Source organism: Notamacropus eugenii, chromosome 5, assembly GCF_028372415.1.
Source record: "Notamacropus eugenii isolate mMacEug1 chromosome 5, mMacEug1.pri_v2, whole genome shotgun sequence".
Taxonomy (NCBI): domain Eukaryota; kingdom Metazoa; phylum Chordata; class Mammalia; order Diprotodontia; family Macropodidae; genus Notamacropus; species Notamacropus eugenii.
The window spans coordinates 246513849-246537709 of record NC_092876.1 but is presented as its reverse complement, the minus strand read 5'-3'; the positions used below and the strand labels follow the sequence as shown (position 1 = coordinate 246537709).

The following is a 23861-nucleotide window of genomic DNA, read 5'->3' as shown; positions in this document are numbered from 1 at the left end:
TACATAAATGTGAGTTATTATCTATGCTGCAGAGGTTCCCAAACTTAGTTGCTATACTGCTCCCTTTAAAAAAAATACTCAGCACCTCCATGGAAATCTACTTTCTTCAAAACTTTAATTTTTTTTTTGAAATTTGCATCATTTCAAAAAATATATATTTTTAAATGACACATATTAAATTTAATAATTCATTGTAAATTCGTGGAGTTTTTCCTTCATTGAAGTTTTAATGATGTGATATTGCAGGTATAATATTATAATATCATATCATAAACAAGCCATTACACACTCATATGCCTGCCAATGTTGGGCTTCCCAACAATGTGCAACGCTCTCACTTACCAGCACTTGCCTGTTAAGACCTGTCAATGGTCTTGACCCCTGATTGGTTATAACATGCATTTTGTGCATTTATTTGGAAAATAATGTCAGCACTATGACTTTAACTTTGTCACACAATGGATGAAACATGTATGAACAGTTTTTTAAAATCTTCTCCTCTTACCCTGTGCTTCCAGGCCCCCTTGTTTTTATTCAATGTCCCTGAATTGCACCTAAGGCTACTATGACCTCCCCTGGATCATTCCAGCACCCCCCAGGAGTGGTATCGCCCACTTCGGGAACCTATGTAAAATTTGTAGCATGTAATTTAGTAATATGTTTATGCTATATTAAATGTTTCTAATATTTTTCTAATTTATATTAGCTGAATCAGATTTTTTTTCATATTTTCTCTAAAATAATTCCTCATAAAAAATTCTTTGCAAGGTATGTTTATTCCAAAAGGTAGCTGAGCCTTTACATACCATGTAGTACATAAAGATGAATGATGGAAAGATATTTCCCTGACTTCCACTTTCTCCTTTAGTTGTATACTGATCTCCTGGATTTCTTCATCTGCAAAGTGAGATGAACAAGAAAATTGCCAGATACTTGGGTGTTCCCTCTATGTTTGGCTCCCTTTTTATGTGTGCTGTGTTGCCAGGCTGTGTGAGCTACTTGATCCTGTTGACAAATCCAAAGTCTAGGGAAGGAACAGGAAGAAAGAGGGAGAAAAGGAGACATAGAAAAGGGGAAATGGAAGAATAAAGAAAGATACACACACAAAAAACAAACAAAGAAGCAAGAAATAGAAGAGAGAACAGTTACTCAAGGTTCACTACTCTGGAAGTTAGGAGATCATGGTCCCAAGTTGCATCATTAATTAACCATATGACTTTAGATAAGTTCCTTCACCTCTCTGGGCTACAGCTTCTTCATTAAAAAAGTAAATGTTTGCTATGTTCTCTCTAAGCAATAAGGTTCTATGTTGGGATACAGTTCCACCAACCAACCATGATCTTGGTAAGATCCACACCAATCCCTCTCCCTTAGATTCTAATTTGGAAGAGGATATTTGACCTACTTAAATTCATCAACTTTCTTTAAATCTTGCTAAGTAACATCACAGCATACCTGGAAAGGTTAAGTGAATTTCCCAAGGTTACTCAGGTAGTAAATGGTTAAACCAGACCTAACCCAGGTCTATAAGGTCAAGGTTCTGTGTTCTTTTCATTGCACTATACATGTTGATACAATGTAGTACTTAGTTTTATGTACCAAAAACCTTAATGAGGATTAAAGATTTTGTTTTGGAAAGGATCTTAGCAGCCATGAAGTCCAATGTCTTGCTTTTACAGAAGAAGAACTAAAGCCCAGACAGGATAAGTGACTTCCCCAAAGTCATACAGGTGTAGGGTGATCCTTGGTTTAAATCCAGATCCTTTCACTCTGAAAAGCACTGAAATTCTTACCAATATTCAATCAGTCTACGATTCAGTAAATAAATCCTAGAGAGCTGCCTTAGCCATGAAGAGATTAAGTGAGGTGCTTAGGATCATACAGGCAATAAACTGCTTCAAAGCTCCACACTCTAACCATTATAGTGCCTCTTTTAGAGGTTGCCAAACTTATTTGGCCTACCACCTTCTTTTCAAAAAAAAAAAAAAAAAATTACTCAGCAGCCCCCTGGAAATCTATTTTCTTTAACCCATTAATGGTATTTTTAAAAAAATTGTGTCATTTCAAAAAATATAATTTTTTAAATGATGCATCTTAAATTTAATAATTTATTATAAATTTGAGGGTTTGTTCTTGCATTGAAATTTTGATGATGCAATATCATGCCACATAAATGTATATTATTGTATTATAAATAAAAAACTACTTTGGAAAAAGCTATCAAAATTAGAGGAGGGTGATCTGATCTCTAAGCAGCTCTCTATTTCATACTCCCTATATTGTCATTTCTCTGATGGAATGGTTTTCTTCAGCAACCAAGGGTGAACACAACCCTGTGAGTAGACGCAGCTACCTGAATGGGGACCCACTTAGCTGGGTAACTCAGCTCCTCCTCTCCTGTCTGCCTCCCCCTCCCTTTACTTCTCCTCTCCAAAGGAAGGTAAATTTGGATGGCCAAAAGATGCCCAGTTGACTTGGGTTTTACAGGCTAGGTGCCTCCCATATCTTCTCCTTTCCTCTCCTCTCCTCTGCTCTCCCCTCCCCTCCCCTCCTCTCCTCTCCTCTCCTCTCCTCTCCTCTCCTCTTCTTTCCTCTCCTTTTCTCTCCTCACCTCTCCTCTCTTCTCCTTACCTCTCCTTGCCTGTCCTCTCCTCTCCTCTCCCAAAATCTTAGACCTACTGCACTTTGAAGCTCAGATACCACTGGGCCCCAGCCTAAGGGCTCTTCTGGACCCTCCTGGCTTAAGAGTGATTATCAATAGTAACTGTTGCTGTTTCCCTCCCAGCTTGGTGTCTTTCTTTTTCTTTGCCTCATTAAAGGTGCCCTGCCCTAGCTATTTTTTAAACAGGCCTATTCAATGAATGGGCATTGCCTCACCCTAAGTGAGTACCTGCAAAGACCTTGGCTTAAAGGGCCCAAGGTCTCCTAATGCATCCTGCCTGGGTCATCTTCAGTCATCCTGATGAATATCTGGTCACTGGATTCAGATGGCTCTGGAGGAGAAGTGAGGCTGGTGATCTGCACAGCCCTCCCTCCCTCCAAACAAAATCAAGTGCAAGTCATGTCATCATTTCTCTGATGGCATGATCTTCTTCAGCAACAAAGGATGAACACAAGTCATTATACACATGTATTCCTGCCAATCCATGCTTGATTTCCTGACAATGAGCAACACACTTGCCTGCCAACACTTGCTTGTTAAGACCTGTCAGCAGACTTGACCACTGGTTGGTTATAATTTGTATTTTGTGTTTTTATTTGGAAAATAATGTAATCACTATGATTTTAACTCTGTTATACAATAGATGAAACATGTATGAATAGTTTTTCAATGTTTTCTTGTCTTCTTTCCTTATGCTTCCACAGCCCCCATATTTTTATTCAATATCCCTCAATTGCACCTGAGGCTACCACTGCTGCCCTGGACTGATCCAGCACCCACTTTGGGAATTTATGCATAGAGACACCTAAAAAGTACTGCATATCAATCAATAAATCATCAATCTTTTATTATGCATCTACTGTGTGCTAGACACTGTGCTATGCTTTGGGCATTACCAGACAAATAAATGAAACAGTTCTTAAATATGACCAAATAACTTTGCTTTGAAATAGGGGCATTGATTATAACGAAAAGGTTTAGCATTTTTAATTTTAAAAACATAATGTATATAATTTTTGAAACAGTTTCTAGATATGTGAATTATTTTGAACAGATGATCTATCTAATGATGCAGTTACATGGAAGTTCTGCATATTCTCTGATTTGCTCTTCTGTAAAATACCACTAGCCAGATTTTCTTTGACACTCCAAAGTTAGTTTATTTGCTCTCAAATGCATTCAAGGAGGTAGGAGTTTTGGGTTAAAGTACTATAATTCCCTTTTGTCCTTTGATGTATCAGTTGGCATCTATGCAGAGATTGAAATGAGCTGCTGTCTCATGTTCTGCCTATATTTGGATGGTAAGTACTCAGTAAAGACCAATGCCCCCTAGCTTTTCCTTTGATGAGCACTTGAACATGTAGAAGACATTGTTCAATGCTGACATTTCTCAGCTGTATGATAAATGTTTGTTTCCTAGAGATGTTACCATTCTCCCTCCTACACACTAACAAATAACACTTGGCATCTGCTGAATAGTAAACAGCAACTTGAAATATTAGCTCATTGACAGAAGGCTCAAGCTGCTATTGTTGGAGCTAGGGGGTGGGAGGAATGGTTGCCTTCCTGTCTCACAGGAAAAAAGCATCACTCATTAAATTATTTCATTGAATTGGTGCTTCACCATCACCCTTTGCTAAATTACTTACTCTACTCAATAGACAGTAGAAAAATTTATACAGAGGTTGGTCCCTCCCAGAACAAGAGAGGAAAAATTGTTTCAATCTCAGTTAAGATTAAATAGCATTCAAGAATAATATCAGAAGATGGTGGAGTAAAGGCAGGGATTTGCCTGAGCTCTATCAATTTCCCCTCCAAACAACTAAAATAACACCTCAAAACAAATTCTAGAGTAGCAGAATCAACAAAAGAACAAGTGAAACAAATTTTCCACCTCAAGACAACTTAGAATCTTGAAAAGAAATGTCTATTGCATTGGGGTGAGAGTGGAGTACAGTCAAACACAATCCAGCGTAAGCCATGCCAGCACAGTCAACCCTACCCCCTCCCAAAATAGTCCCCCACTCTAGCAAGGCAGCCCCAGGCTTTAGGGGTGACTGAATATATAACAGTGGTTTCCTGACCTCTCAGGTCACATCTGGTAAAGGGGTCAGACAACTGGTCAGAAGAAGATTAGAAGAGACCCTTTTTTGACACTGGTTGTAGGACTTTGTTGCCTTGTATATAAACCATTCTGGTCATCATCCCGAAACAAGGATGAGGAGAATGAACACCAACATACTAAAGCCTGTAACCACAGGGGTACAAGGACCCTGCTCACAGTTCCAGAGCAGAAAAAAGTTCCTGTGTTCACTCACAGACCAGAGCACAGGCTAGGAGAGGAGTAAACACACCTCTATCACTGTGAAAAAACTTATAAACCCCCAGGGTTAGCTCTAAAAAAAAAAGCAGAATGATAAACCTGAAGCTTGGGAGAGTGCCCCTCCACCCTGAAAGCAGATCCTAATTTTAACATAAAGTTAAAAGTCAAGAAAAAGACTGGAGAAATGAGCAAAAAAAGAAAAAGAAAGAAAGAAAGAACCTGACCTCAGAAAGTTACTATGGTGACAAGGAAGATCAAAACAAACTCGGAGAAACAGTGCATCAAAACACCTGTATCCAAAGCCTCAAAGAAAAATGTGAATTGTTCCCAAATCCAAAAAGAATTATTAGAAGAGCTCAAAAGGATTTTAAAAATTAAATTAGAAAAGTAGAGGAAAACTGGGAAAAGAAATGAGAATAATACAAGGAAATCATGAAAAAAGTCAACAGTTTGGTAAAGGAAGCACAAAAATATACTGAATAAAATAATACCTTAAAAAACAGAATAGATCAACTGGTAAAAGATCTCCTGAAGAGTAGACCTTAAATAAAGTTGGACAAATGGAGAAAAAGGTACAAAAATTCACTAAAGAAAAGAATACCTGCACAAACAAAGCCAATGCAACCAAGATTATAAGGGAAGCAGAAAGCTGGGAAACAATTTTCACAGCCAGTGTCACTGATGAAAGTCTCATTTCTAAAATATGTAGAGAACTGAGTCAAATTTATAAGAATATAAGTCTTTCTCTGCTTGATAGGCAGTCAAGAGATATGAACAGGCAATTTTCAGATAAAGAAATTAAAGCTATCCATAAAACGTTTTTGATTAGAGAAACACAAATTAAAACAACTCTGAGGTACCACATCACACCGACATATTGGCTACTATGACAAAACAGGAAAATGAGAAAATGATGGAGAGATATAGAAAAAGTGAAACATTAATGCATTGTTGATGGAGCTGTGAACTAATCCAACCATTCTGGAGACCAATTTAGAACTATACCCAAAGGGTTATAAAATTGTTCATACCCTTTGATCTAGCAATAGTTGGCTTGGGTTTTACCAGCTAGTTTCCTTCCCTTCCCTTCCCTTCCCTTCCCTTCCCTTCCCTTCCCTTCTTCCCTTCCCTTCCCATTCCTTTCCTTTCCTTTCCTTTCCTTCCCTGTCTTGTCCTGGCTTTTCCTTTCCCAAAACCTTAAACCTACTGCACTCTGAAGCTGGGATGCCAATGGGCCTCTGCCTAAGGGCTTTTCTGGATCCTCCTGACTTTAGAGTGATTATCAATAGTAACTGTTGCTGTTTCCCTTCCAGTCTGATGTCTTTCTTTTTCTTGGCCTCATTAAAGGGGCCATGCCCTGGCTACTTCTTAAGCAGGCTTATTCAGTGAATGGGCAGTGCTTCACCCTAAGTGAGTACCTTCAAAGACCTTAGCCTAAAGGACCCAAGTTCTCCCAGTGCATCCTGGGCCATCTCCAGTCATCCTGATGAATATCTAGTCACTGGATTCAGATGACTCTGGAGGAGAAGTGAGGCTGGTGACCTTGCACAGTCCTCCCTCCCTCAGAACAAAGTCACATACTGGATCTGTATTCCAAAGAGATCATTAAAAAGGGACAAGGATCCACATGTACAAAAGTATTTTATAGCAACTCTTTTTGTGGCGGCAAAGAATTATAAACTGAGGGGATGTCCATCAATTGGAGAATGGTTGAACAAGTTGGAATATATGAATATAATGGAATACTATTGTTCCATGAGAAATGATGAGTATGCAGACTTCAGAAAAACCTGGAAAGATTTAATATGAACTGAGGCTGAGTGAAGAGAGCAGAACCAGGAGAACATTGTACACAGTAACACTTGTGATGACCAACTTTGATATATTTAGCTCTTATCAGCAATACAATGATCTAAGACAATTCCAAAAGACTCATGATGGAAAATGTTCTCCACATCCAGAGAAAGAACTATGGAGTCTGAACATAGATTGAAGCATACTATTCTCTTTTTTTTTCTCATAAATTTTCCCTTTTGTTCTAATTTTTCTTTCACAGTATGACTAATGTAGAAATATGTTTAATAGGATTGTATATGTATAGCCTATATCAGATTGTATGCCATCTTGGAGGGGGGAAAAGAGAAGACAAAGGAGAGGGGTATAGAGAGAAAAATTTAGAACTCAAAGTTTTATAAAAGTGAATGTTGAAAACTAAAAATAAATATTTTTTTTAATTAAGGAAAAAGTTGTTAATGGATTGGCAACGTAGAACAGGAAGAACAAAACTCACTAAGGAAAATAATTCCTTAAAAATTAGAATTGGGCAAGTAAAACCTAAAGACTCCATGAGACATCAAGAAATAATAAAATCAAAAGAATGAAAAAATAGAAGAAAATGTGAAATAGCTCATTGGAAAAACAACTGAGCTGGAAAGTAGATCAAGGAGAGATCATTTAAAAATTATTGTACTACCTGAAAACCATGATCAAAAAAGGACCTTAGACATTGAGGAAAACCGCCCTGGTATCCTATAACCAGAGGGTAAAATAGAAATTGAAAGAATCCACCAATCATCTCCTAAAAGAGTTCCTAAATGAAAACTCCCAGGAATGTTACAGCCAAATTCCAGAGCTCTCAAGTCAAGGAGAAAAAATTTGTAAGCATCCACAAAGAAGCCAATAAGGATAACACAGTATTTATCACCTTCAACATTAAAGGAGCAGAGAGTTTGGAATATGATATTCTAAAGGGCAAAAGAGCTAGGATTGCAACCAGGAGTCACCTACCAGGCAAAACTGAGTATAATCCTACTGGGGGGGGGGGGAAGAATGGATATTTCATGAAATAGAGGATTTCCTAGAATCCTTAATGAAAAAACCAGAGCTGAATACAAAATTTGACTTTCAAATAGAAGACTCAAGAGAAGCCTAAAAAGGTAAACAGGAAATATAAGTCTTAAGGGATTCACTAAGGTTAAATGTTTACATTCCTACATGGGAAGAAGGTATTTGTAACTCTTAAGAATTTTAATATTATTAGGACAGTTACAAGGAGTATACATAGAAAGAGGGTTCAGGTGTGAGTTGAATGTGATGGGATGATATTGAGAAAGAAGAATGAAATGGGAAAGAGGGAAAACCAAGATGGGATGATATCTAAAAAAAAATAAAATTATGAGTAATAAAGATGGATGCACTGGAAAAAGAGGGAAAGGAACAGTAGAATAGGGTAAATTATTTCACGTAAAAGAAAAGTTAAAGAGTTTTTACATTGAAGGGGAAAGTGGGGGAGGGAGTTGCAGTCAACCTTTAAACTTTAGTTTCATCAGATATGGCTCAAAGAAGAAATAATATAGACAGTCGGGTATAGAAGCCTATACTACAGAGAAGGAGGAGGGGAAGGGGATCAGAGAAGGTGGGAGTGATAGAAGCACTCAGGAGCAAAACACTTTTGAGGAGGGACAGGGTGAAAGGAAAGAGAAAAGGGTAAATAGGAAAAATAAGATGGAGAGAAATACAATTAATAATCATGATTGTAGGAAAAATTTATAGCAAAGTTCTCTGATAAAAGCCTTATTTCTCAGATCTATGGAGAACTGAGCCAAATTTATAAGAATAAAAGTCATTCCCCAATTGATAAATGGTCAAAGGATATGAACAGGCAGTTTTCAGATTAAGGAATCAAAGCTATTCATAATCATATGAAAAAAATGCTCTAGATCACTATTGATCAGAAAAATGCAAAGTAGAACAGCTCTTAGGTAGCTTAAACCTATAGATTAACTAATATAGCAGAAAGGGAAAATGACAAATGTTGGAGAAGAGGTGGGGAGAGTAGAACATAAAGCACTGTTTGTTGATGGAGTTGTAAACTGATTGAATCATTTTTGGAGAGCAGTTTGGAACTTTGCCCAAAGGGCTATAAATCGTGCATGCCCTTTGACCCCGCAATACCAATACTGCATCTGTATCCCAAAGAGATTTTTTTTAAAGGAAAAGAATCTACATATACAAAAATATTTATAGCACCTTTTTTGTGATGAGAAAGAATTGAAATGTGAGAAGATGGCCACTCTAGGTCTGATTGGTTCTCACTGTACCAATTATTAATGGCTGAATAATCTATACTGTATGATTGTGATGGAATCCTATTGTGCTATAAGAAAGATGCATGGGATGCTTTCAGAAAAAACTGTATGTGAACTGACTGATGCAAAGTGAAGTGAGAAGAACCTCATCCAGAGTAACAACAATATTATACAATGCACACCTGTGAGTCATTTGGCTATTCTCAGCAACACAATGATCCAAGACAGTTCCAAAGGACTTGTGATGAAAAATGCTCTCTACTTTCAGAGAAACAACTGAGCTGAATGCAGATCAAAGCAAACTTTTAATTTTATTTTTCCTGTGGGTTGTTTTAGTCTTTTTTTCACAACATGACTAATATGGAAATATATTTTTCGTGATGTATAACCTATATCAAATTCCTTGCCCTATCAATGAAGGAGGGAAGACAGAGAAAGAAAGAGTTTGGAATGCAAATTTTTAAAAAAAAAATGAATGTTAAAAATTATTTCTACATATAATTGAGAAAATTTTTATTTTTTTTTATTTTTTAAAAAAGAATAATCTTAGTAGGTATTAAAGAGGAAAACTGTTGGTTTTAGACTGAATCTAACTTAGGATCATAGATTTTGAGCTGAAAGGGACCCAGCCCTCCACCTAGCCCTTCACCCTCGTTTTACAGATGAGGAAAGTAAGGTTTAGAGAGTAAGGCTTCCAGTGGCCACCTAAATATTAAGTGAAAGTGTTTGTATTTAAACTTAGATCCTCCGACTCTAGGTCTAGTTTGGTTTTCACTGTACCAATTATTGCCCCTAATTTCTGAAATTAGATTTTATTGGTAGAGTTGGTAGGAAACTTGGAAATCATCTAATAAAATGGGGTCAAACAAATAGAATCAGAGGCCATGGATTGTTTCATAAGAATTCCTGCAGACTGAATATTGACTTAGTTTCAAAATGTAATGTTATATATCTTTTATTGTATTTTTATTTATTTTCTTAAATGTTTCCCAGTTGAATTTTAATTTGGTTCTGTCTGCCCTCAGGAGTGTTGAGGGTCACCCACGACATGCTGGCCATATGTTTGATATCACTAGTTTAGTACAAGCTCTTCATCTTATAAATGTGAAAACTGAGGCCCAGAGAGATTGAATAGCACACCCAATTCACAAAATAAGTTAATAACTCAGCTGGGAGATGAAGCCAGATCTTTTCATTCCTAGGCCAATGACTCATTATACTGTGCCATAGAGTTATTTTGTAGGAGAGTACAATAAACGACCAGTAGACCTGATTCTTATAATGATATTTGTTATCCATAGAAGTCAGAGAATAACCTTGGGGATAATTGGCTTTGACATCCAGGAAAGCATAAAGCTCAGCAGCATTTTTTTCTTTCTTTTCAGGTTTTATTGATTTCATCGTAGAGCCAACTTTTTCTCTTCTCACTGATTCAACAGAGAAAATTGTTATTCCTCTTATAGAGGAAGCCACAAAATCTGAAAATTCTCCCTTTGCATCAAACAGGTTTGAAATTTTTCCTGCCTTTTCGTTGTAAGTTTTAATAGCATGTTTCTTGCCATAAGCATAGTTTCTAAAGACAAAAAAGGGAAACTCTTATGGAACTTGTTATATGACATTGCCACCTGGTGGCAGTATAGTAGAGCTACAATGGCAACCACACGCACTTAACACACACAAGGTCACAGACTTAAAAAACACGTTAGAGGACATCTAATCCAACCCCCTCATTTTACAGAGGCGGAAACTGAGACGTAGAGGAAAAGTTATTTGCTTTAGTTTCAACCGATAATGAACAAAAACTGATACCATCTACATACTATATTTTTCTATGAGGAGTTAAAGAAAAGATTAATTTCTGGTGATTTTTTAGTTTAGATTAGTTATGCATTTTGTACAGAAAACTAGTAATATGTATATCTGATGGTTATTCATAAATGTCAAAAATAGATGGTTCATTTTCCCAAGCAGCATGAAATATAGTAATACAACAGCAGTAATACAATACTAAATAAAAACTATCCGCCATCTTCAGTGTTCTAGGATCTCTATATACTATCTGTTATGTAAAGTACCTATTCTAAAGGAACTTCCCATGAGCAAAAATGACAATAGATGCAGCAGAGATCTACACATTTTTCCTGAATCTCCAAAGGAATCCATGCTACAAAATGACTGACATTTAAGCTAATACTAAGTATTGTAAGACTTGCAAAGTGTTTTACACAGGTCATCTTATTTGAGCCTCACAATAACCCACTGAGGAAGGTGATTATTATTATTGTTTGTTGTTGTTGTTACCATTTTACAGATGAGGAAACTGAGGCTGAGTGAGTCTTAATTTCCTCATCTCTAAAATGAAGGATTTGTACTAGACCAGAATTACACTTTTTGTTAGTATCTGAGGCAAAATTCAATTTCAGGTCTTCTGACTACAACATTCTATCTACTACACCATCTACCTGCCTTAAGATTCTGGTCTGTTGAAAAATATGCTACACACACACACACACACACACACACACACACACACACACACCCCTTTCCTTCTACCTCTCTTGAAAAGACAATCCTCAAAGTTTAAAGTTGCAAGGGAGTTTGGTGGATATCTAATCCAGATAACTTTTGGAACATATGGATTACGGAAGCCCAGATTCTACTGAGGGAAAGTAAGATATGCAACGATAAGCAAATTGAAGGTAACATCAGGATTTTAATTTATGATGTCTCCTATCCATTATTATATATCTAATAGGTAAGGAGTAGGGAGATGGTGTGTGAGTTTTGTATATTTCTGCATATTCATCTAGGAACTCATCCAGAATTCCAAACTGATGCTCCATTGGCAAACTCATTTTTAGTGATGTTGTTCAGTTGTGTCCAACATTTTGTGACCCCTTTTGGGATTTTCTTGGCAAAGACATTGGAATGTTTTGCCATTTTATTTTCCCGCTCATTTTACAGAAGATGAAACTGAAGCAAACTGGGTTAAGTGACCTACCCAGGGTCACACAGCTAATAAGTGTCTCCGGCTGAATTTGAACTCAGGAAGATGAGTCTTCCTGACTCCAGACCTAACACTTAATCTACTGTGCTGTCTAGCTGCCCATTTTAATGAAACAGCATTTAAATGATCATTTATGCACACTGTCATAATCTGAAGTGTTTGAATATTCACTTCACAGCTCACGGACTCATTCAGTATTCCCCTAATGATACAGATGGACTGATGCTTTATCCAAACAAGTCCTACAGTCCTCTGCCCTGATCAAATCCTATCTGGTGTCCTGCTTTAATTTGGGGGAACATATTTTAGAAAGGTCAATGACAAATTAAATGCATCCAGAGGAGGAAGGAAGGAAATTAGGAACATTTAGGTGAGATAAGGGAAGATCGGGGTGAGCTTGATTCAGCATGAATCACTGTTCAAACACTGTCATGTAGAAGAGGATATCGACTTATTCTTCTTGTCACCAAGAAAGTAAAAATCATCTAGAGTTAACATACAGAAAAAAATTCAAAATACTTAGAGCTATCCAAAAGTGAAATCAATTGATTCTGGGAGTTGCAAGATCCCTACAACTAAAAGTTTTCAAAGGGAATGCTTATCAGAAATACTATAAAGAAATTTCCAGTCCAAGTATGGAGTTGGCTTCCATACTAGGTTTCAACTCTGAGATATTATCTGCCATCATAATAAGTCCCTACACTACAACGTAAGCTCATTGTGAGCAAGGAAAGATTTATCTATTGTCTCTGTAGCCCTTAGCATCTCAGACAATGCCTGACGCATAGTTAGCAAATGCTTGTTGAAATGAATTGTAGGTTTTGGACCTTGTATGGTTCATGAATGAGGCCACCATCAGCATGACACTTTGAACCTCTCCTTTCTCCAAATATGATTAGTGCTACTGTGCTTAGTGGCCTTCATCACTGAGTTCAGCTCTGGGCCAATTATGATTGAGTTTCTAAAATTGTTTCACCTGTAAAGTCAACACCTTCTTAGGTTTAGACTACCCCTGAGGGCCCTGGAATATGTAGCTGCTGGAGTATAGGAAGGGAAAAGGAATCTAACCTTTGAGGAAGGAAAGGGAATCTAACAATAGTGGCCCTGTTTTCTGTACCAACTACCTTGTGAAGAGGAACAATATATACACAGAGAGTTGTTGTTAAGGAGTCTAGGTCCTGTCCAACTCTTCATGATCCCATTTGGGGTTGCCTTGGTAAAGATACTAGAGTGGTTTTCCATTTCCTTCTCCAGCTCATTTTATAGATGAGGAAACCAAGGCAAACAAGGTTAAATGACTTGCCCAGGGTCATACAACTAGGCCAGAATTGAATTGAGGAAGATGAATCTTCCTGACTCCAGATCAGGCATTCTATACATCACCTGGTTGCCAGTAAATAATGACTCCTGGTTTCTTCTTCACATATCCTACTGTCTGTTTCACATAGAATGGGCAGGGAGAGAGGTGAAAGAAATCTTGTCAGATTTTAAATAAATTTTTGAACAAATTTTCTTTTCTTTTGTAGCTCACCTAACACTGGATGTTTAAGTATTGGGGATGCTCTAAAAAGGCCAACTGTTAAAAGCAACATATGTGATAAATCTAATTCTTCAGACTATTCTCTTGCAACAGTGGACCTGAAGAGCTTTAAGAACAACTTGGTGGACATCATTCAACAGAACAAAGAGAGGTGGAAAGAGTTAGCAGCACAAGGTATTCATGAATACATTTACCATTTTTCCATAGTGATGCCTCACCTCAGTACTTTAGATTATTTCCCATTTTATTGTCTCTGTCATAACATGTTCATATTCTTTAGGACTAAATAGTTATCTCTCTCTCTCTCTCTCTCTCTCTCTCTCTCTCTCTCTCTCTCTCTCTCTCTCTCTCTCTCTCACACACACACACACACACACATACACACACACATACACACACACTCACTCACTCTTCCTACACTATTACCCTCTCCCCCCTTTTTCTCCCTTGGATAGTTTGGCTGTTTTGTGAGTGAAAAATTGTTCTGTTTATTAGGTGCCATGTATAAATCCAGACTGTGCAGGAAAGAACATACTTGAAACAGAACCAATAATACCTGTGTTGCTTTGAAGGTACTTCTAAGCGTCTTTTAATAAGAAGAAAAAACACTAGACTTGAAGAATGAGGACTGGATCAAGACTTGGCTGGGGTCCTTCCAGGCTCTATTGTTCCATGACTGGCTTGTTCTTTGCATTTGAAATAAGAATTTCTTGTATCACATACCATAAGAGACTGACATGTTTCTAATTGCTTTACCCAAATCACTTGTTTGGCTGACCACTTATCTCCTGATTTTGGGAATATATCTGGAAACTGTAGTGCAAAAAACCTAGCTTCTGCATTGTCTGACATATTTATTATTATCCAATTCATCACCATTCCAAAAACCTAGGGGATGGAGTTAATCAAGTCATGGCATCTTATACTTGTACAGATCTTTCTCAAATCACTTTCATGTGTTTATACATCCAGTCTGCGATGGATCTGTGACCTCACTGGTATGGCTCTTTCCTCCAACAGTAGAGATCACAATCTATTCACCCTCTTCTCATCCTGCATGATTCTTGCTCATATCCTCCCCAAGTGATCTACAGATGATCTATTAATATTGAACATATTGAATGAATCCTTTCCCCTGTGTCACTGAATTTTACACTAAGAAAGATGCTTCACTCAGGCTATCCATTTATTAGCTCATGTTCTTATTATGTGAATGGCTCATTTACTTCTCCAATCACACTTTTCCTAGGTGCTATATTTTGCCCCTTTATATCTACTGGCATGAATATGGTAACAGTAGTAAAAACAAATTATGAAGAACAAGCCAAGAAACTGCTAGAATTAATGGAAAACTTGACTTGTATCCAAGTCATTAACAAGTGCCATGGTCTAATGACAGTATTTATGTAACTCTCCATTGTTCTTTGGGTCAATACTATTTTAACTTTCAAGAGGTCATGGTATTCTCTCAGGAAGAACATTTTCCTAGCAAATTTTAATAGAAATATTTCTAATAAAAACAATTTTTAGCTATTATTCTAGTTGATTCTAGACAATAACAATGCTTACATTATCAAAAAGTTTTGTGATGCTTTAACTATTCTCCAAAGGGAACAAAAGTATGTAAAAACAGAAGGCATTACAAATTTTAAAAAATAAAGAACTCAAAAGTCAATACCCAGGAACTGGTTAAGTTCCAACCAGTGGTATACTGGAAAATGTTTGATAACCTGCAAAAATGAACAAGACCATAAATCAAGCCCTGATTTGTAGTATTTGCCCTTTTCTGAGGTGTAAAAGTTGAAAATTGAACAACCAGAGCCTATGAGCTGGTATAAGCTGGCTCCAAGGCACCTTGGGTTCTAACTACCTCATTATAAGGTACATACAGTGATATGCAGGAAGCAAGTTCTTATATAAAAACCAAATACAAATCATCTTTGAATAGTCCTCTTCTTCTTACTTATCAACTGACCTATTGATGAAATTAATTCTGTGATTCTTCTATGAGCAAGGGCTCATGTATACACATACATATGTATGTATGTGTGTGTGTGTGTCTGTGCACTTTACCATTCTTATGGTAAATTTATGTTCGTTTGATTCTACTTTTACTTTCACATGTAGGAACTAGCGCTGCACCAACTCCTTTATCTGCTACCAAATGGATGAAATCAGGAGTTTGTCACAGAAACTTATTTCCCCCAGTTTCCTGTTTTCTTTCTAATCTTGGCTGTACTGATTTTGTTTCTGCAAAAACTTTTTGTTGTTATATAATCAAAATTATCCATTTTACTTCCTATGATCCTCTCTGCCTCTTGTTTCATTATAAAATCTTCCCTTTTCCATAGATTTAATAGGCAATGTTTTTCCATGCTCCCTTAATTTATTTGTGAAATGACCTTTTGTATTTAACTCATTTACTTATTTTGATCTTATTTTGGTATGCATTGTGAGATCTTGGTCTTGTCTAGTTTTTACCAAACTATTTTACAGCCTTCCCAACAATTTCTGTCAAATGGTGAGTTCTTGCCCCAAAAGCTTGACTCTTTGAGTTTATCAAACTCTTGATTACTGTGGTCATTCATTACTGTGTATTGTGTAGCCAGTCGATTCCACTGATCCATCCTCCTATTTGCTAACCAATACCAGGTTGTTTTGATGATTTGATGATTGTTTTTAATGATTAATTGTAACATGGTTTGAAGTCTGGTACTGCTAGGTTGCCTTCCTTCACATTTTTTTTCATTGATTCCCATGATATTCTTGATCTTTTGTTTTCCAATTGAATTTTCTACCTCTATAAAATAATTCCTTCATAGCTTAATGGCATGGCACTGAATAAGTAAATTAACTTAGGAAGAATGGTCATTTTTATTATATTGGCTTGGTCCACACACGAGTGATATTTCTCCAGTTATTTAGATCTGTCTTTATTTGTGTGAAAAGTGTTTTGCAATTTTGTTCATATAGTCCCTGGGTTTGTCTTGACAGGTAGACTCCCATGTATTTCATATTATTATCAGTTATTTTAAAAGGGATTTCTCTTTTTATCTCTTTCTGCTGGGCTTTGTTGGTAATGTTAGCCATGTTGTCCAACTGAAAGTTTGGTCCTTAGTGGACAGCTCCTTCTCTACTCATAGAGGTTATTTTCTGTCCTTTTCAAAGAGGTCTATGACATCATGGAGATGATGACGTGATATGTTAGGTGAATTGGCTTTAAGTGAGGAAAAGCTGTCTGAACTCATCAACCTCACTTTCTTCTCTGGAGCCATCTGGGTTCAGTAGTCAAATATGGGTCAGGACAACTGGAGAGAGCCCAGGATGCAGTGGGGGACCTTGGACTTTTCAAGCTAAGGTCATAACAGGTCTAAGTTTAATTGAGGCAGCACCCATTCAGTGATTAAGGCTTAACTGATAATATATAGAAATGCTTATGATTTATGTGAGTTTATTTTGTATCCTGATTAAGTTGTTAATTGTTTCAACTAGCTTTTCAATTGATTCTCTAGGGTTCTCTAAGTATACCATCATATCTAAAAACTGTGATAGTTTTGTTTCCTCATTGCCTATTTTTATTTCTCATATTTGTTTTTCTTTTCTTATTATTATAGCTAACATTTCTAATACAATATTGAATAATGATGGTGGTAATGGATGGATATCCTTGCTTTACCCCTGACCTGGGGTACCCCTGGGAAGGCTTCATGTTTATCCCTATTATAGATAGTGCTTGCTCATGGTTTTACATAAATGTTTTTTATTATTTTAAGAAAGGTCCAATTTATTCCAATTCTTTTTGGCGCTTTTAATAGGAATGGGTATTGTATTTTATCAAGAGCTTTTTCTGCATCTGTTGATTTAATCATATGATTTTTATTGTTTTGTGAAATATCCAGTTGTTAAACAATTAACATACACCCTTGAGCTAGAGGCTACCATAGCAGATCTATTTCACATTGTGATATTTTCACATACCTGACATTCCAGCCAAACTGACATACGTGCTATTATATGAATTGAGTATTCCATCCCTTGCCTCCATGGCTCCTCAGAAGCTGTCCTCCAGGACTAGAATATGTCCCTTCTCTGCCTCTGTCTCTTAGAATGCCCAGCTCCCTTTAGTGCTCATCTCAAGAACAATCTCCTTTGAAAAGCCTTTTTCCAGTCCCCCCCTCCTTGTTAGTGTTCTTTCTTTCCCTAATTAATTTGGATTTATCTGTTTCCAACTTTTATCTCATATCTTCATTCTTACCTCCCCACCCCCAGAGAACTGCAAACTTCTTGCCTACAAAGACTCTTTCATTGCCCCCAGTGCCTAAAATAGTACTTTCTTTACACACAATTGGAACTTAATAAATAAGTTTGGTAGAAGGGAATTAAATTGAATTAAATTTTGTTCTTCCTTGGACACAAAGTGCTAAAAAGTACTGTAATATAACTATAGTAAAACACCTGATGCATGCTGGTTGTGTGACCTTGGACAAGTCCCGTAACTTCTCTGTGCTCCAAGAAAACCTTTAAGAAGACAAATTTCAGAGCAAGTGTCCATCTGCATTGATATAGGGAGCTCCTTAGACCAAATGAAATAAAAAGTCCAGGCCAAAAGAAACAAGTATAACTAGATATTGTTATATAGTTTAATTAGATAACCATTTCCCTCTCTAGCTACTTCCATATTCGATAATGATTCACCAACTACCAGATCTGTGTCACCAAAGATTCAATCCTCTTAAATATACATGACTTATGTGTCAAGAAAGTAAATAAAGACAATTTAGAGATATTTTCAGTGTCAAAACAAAATGGGTTCTGGTTGGCTAGTCAGAGAATCTATTTATTTCAGAATAGACTTTTGCAAACAAGTTAAATAGTATCTTCTTATAGCACCCTCTGATCATTCTCATGAAGACAAATGAATGAATAAAAAAGACATTAAGTGCTTACTATGTGCAAGATACTGAGGATGAATATATATGAAATAAAGGTCGTCCCTGGCCTTGAGGAACTTACATTCTAAAACAGACAATACAGATAGGAAAGGTGTAGCTAGGAAAGAGCATTTTGGTCCGAAAAGTCAGAGAGACACAACTAGAGGGTAACTGACAAATTCTTGTCCAGAAGCAATGATAACTATTGATCTGATTACAGTTCTCAAAGTAGGAAGTGAAAAAGGGGAAAGGAGACAATCAGGAATGTATGTACATTTGTGAAAGCCAGGCAAAAAGATCAAGAGAGTGAAGCATGAGGCTAAGGGTCTGGATTTGACTAAATATAATGTGCTATCCATCACAACATCAAGATTCCAGAGTGGGGACTTCAATAGAGTACCAATTAAGTGGTACTTCATTGACTGCCTTAGAACCTCAAAGGCATGGTCTTTGGAGGTGGAACATCACCAGAGTGAAGAGTGAACAATAGAGAGGCCTGTTTGCCAGTCCATTCTTTGGAGGTAGCTATAGGAAAAGACTTAAACTACTTTCTAAGGGTAGGGAGAAAATTTCTGGTAACCTTTCAATAATTTAATTTTAATATTTTAATTAATAAAAATGTAAATAATAATAAAAATAATTTAATATTTTTCAAGTTCCAAAATTCTTTACCAAGAAGCACCATAGCACCCATCTTGTAAAGGAATCTCAGGAACTTAATGCATTGAAAAAGGCTGAACATTTCTAATCATTGTAATGGCTACTGACAAACATGCCCCATTGAACATCATTAATTAGCTTCATGAAAACTCTTAGAAGGAAGAGTCTTATATGAGCCAATTACTTCCACAGGAACCAAGCCAAAACTGGGCAGTTGGCCAAAAGACATTACAACAGAGTTTTACAGTGTTGTGATGGGGTGTAGTTATCAGAGCCATAATGAGCCCAACTAAAGGATACCTACATGGGGAGGGTGGGGGGTGGAATAAAGTGTGTTTTCCTTCCTACAATAATTTGGGTTTTGCCTAGGGCTGGAAAAAGGCCACAAATCACATATTAATCATCCTTGGAATCCTGGAGAAGTTCATCCCCTCTTGCCTTGGATTACCACCACTACCCCATAGTCAAGTTTCCCATACCCCTTGTGGAGAGAGGTCTCCTCCATCACTGCTCTAATTTTATCTCATGCAACCATGGTGACCTCTAAACATGTCACCTATTTGGGGACCCACGCCAGACAGAGCAATCAATAGTAGTTGATTGTTGGTGAAGAATCTTGGCTTCGGATGTGAGAGCCTCTGTTCCCCCTCACATACAGGGTCAGAATTCCCAGTTAATACTCTCTTGTTTTATAACAGAATACTATGACTGAAAAATTACTTTGTTTGAGACAGCTTTATAGGTCTGGTATGCCTGCTCTGTAAATGTCATGCCATCTCACAGAGAGCTTTATTAGAATACTTATAGACTTACTTCAAAGGTATGGGATTTCCTCTGCCACACAGAACCCAACCACATATACATACATACATATGTATATGTTATGTATATTTGTATATCCCAAATACATGTATAATTAGAGGGGGCACTGACTGACAGTTGGGGGGAGTAGAAAAGGCTTCATGTAATGCTTGAACTAAGTCTTAAAGGAAACTAAGGATTCTTAAAGATACAGGTGAGGAAGGGAGCACATTTTAGGTATCCAGGATAGATATATCAAAGACATGGAGATGAGAAGGTAGAATGCAAGAAGGCTTTTGACCTGGACCTTTGAGTACATGAAAAGGAGTATCGTGTGAGCTGAAAAGCTAGGTTGTGGGCAGACTTCACAAGGCTTTAGATGCTAATCAGAGGTTTTATTTTTGATCTTAAACTTAATGGAGAGTTACCATACTTTATTGGAAAGAGATGATATGTCAGACCTGTTGTTGAGAAAAAATCACTTTGGCAACTTGGTTGAGGATGGATTGGAGTGAAAAATGAGGCATGGAAATCAATTAGGAAGTTGTAATGATAGTCCAGGTAAAAGGTGATGTGGATAGTAAATGGATGAGTAAAGAGACAGGAGCTAGTGCAAGAAATGTGATGAGAGTAGGAACCTGGCAATCATTCAGATATGTCCTGTGAGTTTAAGGAGCTGAGGATAATAATGAGGTTGCAAAACTGGGTAAATTAGAAAGACAGTTGTGCCTTTGAGAAAAATAAGAGAGTTCAAAAGAGGGTTTTTTTATTATTTTGAACATGTTGAGTGTGAGATGCCTATGAGCCATCCAGTTCAAAATGTCCAACAGGGTACTTCATATTGTAGAACTGGAGCTTAGGAGAGAAATCAGGCTGGATATGCAGATTTAGAAGACATCTTCATAGAGATGATAATTAAACCCATGGGGATTAATTAAATCATCAACATAAAAGTGGGCGTAGGATAGAGCCTTGCGTACCCCCTATGTTAGGTGTCATGATATGAAAATTCAGCAAATAAGACTGAGAAGAAACAGTCATACAGGCAGGTGGAGAACCCAAAGAGAGTAGTGTTAAAGATATTTCACTGAGAAAGGGAGGAGATATAGAGGATGAGAGCTAGTGGGCATATTAGCATGCCTTGAGGATTAAGACTTGGGTCTCTTGGCAGATTCTAACTGAAATCCCTGTAATCTCAATTTAGGCATGCCATAGAGGCATCCTCTTTGAGTAGTGTCAAGCTCTCCCCAGGCCTTTAGCTTACTCTATAACAACTGTTCACTTTGAAATAACAGTAAAATTACTAGATGGTTCTTAGAACAAAAAGGATTAAGCACCATCAATATAACATGCTTTTAGCATTAATATAAAATGCTGGATGAACTTCCTGGGTAAATCCTCTCTCCCACTCTAATGTTTTGGCTACTATGCTTCCCTGGGTGGTACCAAAAGTGTACTATCCATCCTAATGCTTTCCTGTGTAGACTTAACCGACCCTCCTAAGGTTAATAGTAAGTCTTCCAGAGTGAGATGGTGGACTTTTCATATCATCTCAATGACCAATCAATGACATTGACCTAGTGAAAGTGAGAAATCAACTGACTATAAGTGTTGCCATGTTGGTAGAAGTGAAATTCAGGGGTTACTCCCCCAAGATAGACGTGATCTCAATCTCAATCTCTCTCTCTCTCTCTCTCTTTCTCTCTCTCTTTTTCTCTCTCTCTCTCTCTCTTTCTCTCTCTCTCTCTCTGTTTCTCTTACTCTCCCTCCCTCCCTTTGGCAACTTGGTTGAGAATAGATTAGACTGAAAAATGAGGCGGAAAACCAATTAGAAAGCTATAATGATAGTCTAGGCAAAAGGTGATATGCTGTCTCTGTCTCTCTGCTTCTCTGTCTCCAATAACAGGGTATTGTGGGGTTTTTGGGGGGGGTCTTTTTTCATTCTATCTTGTCTCATAGTTACCCATGTACATATGACATCCCCTATGAGAATGTAAATTCCATAGAGGCAGGAAACATGTTATATATAGTAAATATTCAATAAATATTTTTGAATGAATGAACCCATCATGAGCAGATAATATAAGGGCTTCATCAATTCATTTCCTTTTGAATTGTAGAACATTTTGAACCACAAACAAATGGTTAAGGTAAAAACGTTGATTTAGAGCAGGAATGGGGAACCTGTGGCCTCAAAGCCACATGTGGCTCTTTAAGTCCTCAAGTGCAGCCTTTTGACTTAAATCCAAACTTCACAGAACAAATTCCCTTAATAAAAGGATTTGTTCTGTAAAACTTGAACTCAGTCAAAAGGCCGCACCCAAGGACCTAGAAGGTCACATGTGGCCTCAAGGTTTTGAAGATTCCTGACCCCAATTTACAGCAAATAGCATAACTAAGAAAACAGCATTTTTTTCCTTGAAAAGGTCCCACGTTACTAAGAAATGTGTTTACACACAATATACTTAGAGGGTGGTTCCAGGAGTTCGTTAACATAAAGCTCATTGAATGGAATCATTCTCTTTCACTTAAGAAGCCAAGTCTTATATAATTGATGGCCCTGGAGTTCAATACTACATAGCCTAAGGGTCTTCAGTCTTTCCCTACTCTTGGATTAGTGGTATGTTTTTAAGGCCTCTAAGGAATCCACTTAACAGGCTATTACCATAATGATCAAACATATGGGGTTCTAATTTGGAGCCTTAATGTTTAATTAATATCCTGAAGTCCTGATAATCTTCTGTCATTCACCTTGGTGTAATTTTAATAAAGATTATTCTATCTTAAGTATATTTCAAAAGGTGACAGTGATACCAATGGAGAATGACAGTGATGACACTTGAAATGGTAGAATGTTTTATTGGTTGTTTTACTGTGGGAAAAAAATTCTCCATATGTGTTTTAGAAACTTTTGAGGGGAGTAAATATAATGCAGATATTATACAGTGAGGATTTGGAATAATTTAATCAAGTAGATAATAAATTAAGAGAAATAAGGAAAAATATTTTGTTTCCTTTTTCCAGTAAATGAATGAGAAATGTAAGACAATGAATTGATTCTATACTTGATTCTATGGTACTTGTTTAAAATACCATCTGAGTAGTTTTGAAAATTAATACAAAGAAAAGTTATTGAAGGGTCATCTTTCTGTGAACTAAGAAAACCAAAACAAACAACAATCTGGAAACTATATCATAGAAATTACAAATAAGACTCCTATAAGAATGCTTAAATTACATTTTAATAATGATTCTATGGAAGATTTAAAAACTGACCAAAAACAACTGTCTCTTTGCTTGTAAAAATTAAGAATTAAAAAAATAATTTTTAATTAACTTTATATGTGAATAGAAGGGAATACTGCAGACATCTTTCTCTCCATTGTATCAGAATATAAGGTCGTACTCAGATTGGGATTTCAATCATTTAAAATACTGTTTTTTATACAGATTTTACAGAGAAAATATAATATCCTTAAAAGTTAGTCTTACCTCAATTGATAAATGGTCAAAGGATATGAACAGGCAGTTTTCAGAGGAAGAAATTAAAGCTATCTATAGTCATATGAAAAAATGCTCTAAATCACTATTGATTAGAGAGATGCAAATCAAAATAACTCTGAGGTTTCACATCACACCTATCAGATTGGCTAACATGACAAAAAAGGAAGATGATAAATGCTGGAGAAGATGTGGGAGAGTTGGAACACTAATTCATTGTTGTTGGAGCTGTGAGCTGATCCAATCATTCTGGAGAGCAATTTGGCATTATGCTCAAAAAACTACAAAAATGTGTCTACCCTTTGACCCAGCAATATCACTTCTAGGGCTATATCCCAAAGAGATCAT

At 36.8% G+C, this 23861-nt stretch overlaps 1 protein-coding gene across 9 annotated transcripts in view; it reads left to right on the top strand.

Moving 5' to 3' along the window:
* Positions 1-23861, top strand: part of PDE1A (phosphodiesterase 1A) — a 489884-nt gene that overhangs the window by 426785 nt on the left and 39238 nt on the right. For 7 of the 9 annotated variants that reach the window (XM_072612567.1, XM_072612561.1, XM_072612565.1 and 4 more), the window contains 2 exons: positions 10459-10579; positions 13607-13794. In XM_072612567.1, coding sequence (XP_072468668.1) covers positions 10459-10579; positions 13607-13794 — 309 coding nt within the window. Of the gene's footprint in view, positions 1-10458; positions 10580-13606; positions 13795-14115; positions 15064-23861 lie in introns of those variants that run through there. The other 2 variants (XM_072612568.1, XM_072612570.1) reach the window with 2 other exon arrangements.